The sequence below is a fragment of the Limulus polyphemus genome, unplaced genomic scaffold (genome assembly GCF_000517525.1).
Source record: "Limulus polyphemus unplaced genomic scaffold, Limulus_polyphemus-2.1.2 Scaffold8393, whole genome shotgun sequence".
Taxonomy (NCBI): domain Eukaryota; kingdom Metazoa; phylum Arthropoda; class Merostomata; order Xiphosura; family Limulidae; genus Limulus; species Limulus polyphemus.
Window position 1 is genome coordinate 1 of NW_013674003.1, and position 1,539 is coordinate 1,539.

Below are 1,539 nucleotides of genomic sequence, written 5' to 3' on the forward strand. Positions count from 1 at the left end.
ATACGTTTAGGACACTGTTAACTCGTCTGTTTTCTTTAGAACTCAATAAGTTTCATTAATATACGTTTAGGACACTGTTAACTCGTCTGTTTTCTTTAGAACTCAATAAGTTTCATTAATATACGTTTAGAATACTGTAAACTTGTCTGTTTTCTGACAGGTAATGATCATGGATAAAAAGGAAGAAAACTTGATGATGGATGAATGTAGTTTTGGTATTATAGGTAAGTTCAACTTTGAGCCTGGTTATGCAGACAGCTTACCTTTATATAGATTCAACCACAGCTATAATCATATCAATGCATGTGTATCCATTCAAATTATTTACATAAGGTTTGTAAAATACTGAAGTAATTGTATAAAAGGCAGTAACAAACTACTACTAAAGGCAGTAACAAAATTCAAGTTCCATATTTAACTCCACTTGGAAGTTATTCTCAATATACTTTTTAGTACTTTACAAGATACATGCAACATTTCAAGGGTTAAGCCTTCACAAGAGGTAACTTTCAAATTACTGACTTATTAATATGCCCACATATTGAGTAATTTTATTTTTCCTCTTACAAACTCAGTGCAAAAATTGCGTCAAATCACTCATTTTCTACATAAAATTCATTTATTAAATAGATTAACTGTAGTACTTGTGATATATGTGCTTAGATTGTTTTGTTAATTCTTATGTTATTAGGTGCCCTGTAATTGAAAAAGTCATTGATCCACAAGCTTATATTAGAATTGGTTTAATAGTTACTTACAACTTAACTTTTTCGGACACACTTTTGAGTAACATGTTTTTTAATTACAGTGTAGCAGGATTATTTTCACTTTTCTCTCTCTCTCTCTCTCTATATATATATCAAGTTAGTTAATCAGTGATGGCATATTTAGATAAGCATTGCTTAACTTGTGATGTAATTATATCTCTTGTACCTAGGCCTGAAGCTTCAAGGAGCAGATTGTATAGAAAATAAACTACATCTCTCGCCTACCATCCTTACCGAGCTCTGTTTAACCACTCTACGTTGGTTCAAGTAAGTTCAAATTCCTGTTTGCATTAAGCCAAAATCACGAAGCTGTTAACTTCTGATCAAAGCAAACTGCCTACTTAAAGCAAAACTGAAAATTAATTAACCTGGTAATGAGTATAACTAATTAAATATACTTTTATTATATTCTTACCTATAAAGGTTAGAATGCAGTGTTTCATCAGTTGTACCCTCTCTGTGTACAGTATTTTCATTCATTATACAATTATATTTGAAAATGATCCTTTTCAATTTAAAGCATTTTGGGACTTTTAAAAATCAGTTTGATGTTACAGCATTACATTAAAATTATGACTTAAACATCTTAGAGTAGAAAAACGTTTTTTTTTTAATTTTAACAACACTCATACACACACACACACACACACACACACACACACACACACACACACACTTAATTCGGTACCTTAAATCTATACATATTAATTTGTTTGTTAGTTATTTTCTCTATTTCTTTTTATTATATTGATACATAAGTGGATCGGCCACA

General features: G+C 30.3%; 1 protein-coding gene across 1 annotated transcript in view; it reads left to right on the top strand.

The window, feature by feature from the left end:
- The first annotated feature begins 121 nt into the window (after window positions 1-121).
- The window catches only part of LOC106475318 (dynein heavy chain, cytoplasmic-like), a 4,487-nt gene continuing 3,069 nt past the window's right edge, over window positions 122-1,539 (top strand). The window contains exons 1-2 of the mRNA XM_013936007.2: window positions 122-224; window positions 938-1,034. Coding sequence (XP_013791461.2) covers window positions 164-224; window positions 938-1,034 — 158 coding nt within the window. The 5' untranslated portion in view covers window positions 122-163. The remainder of the gene's footprint in view (window positions 225-937; window positions 1,035-1,539) is intronic.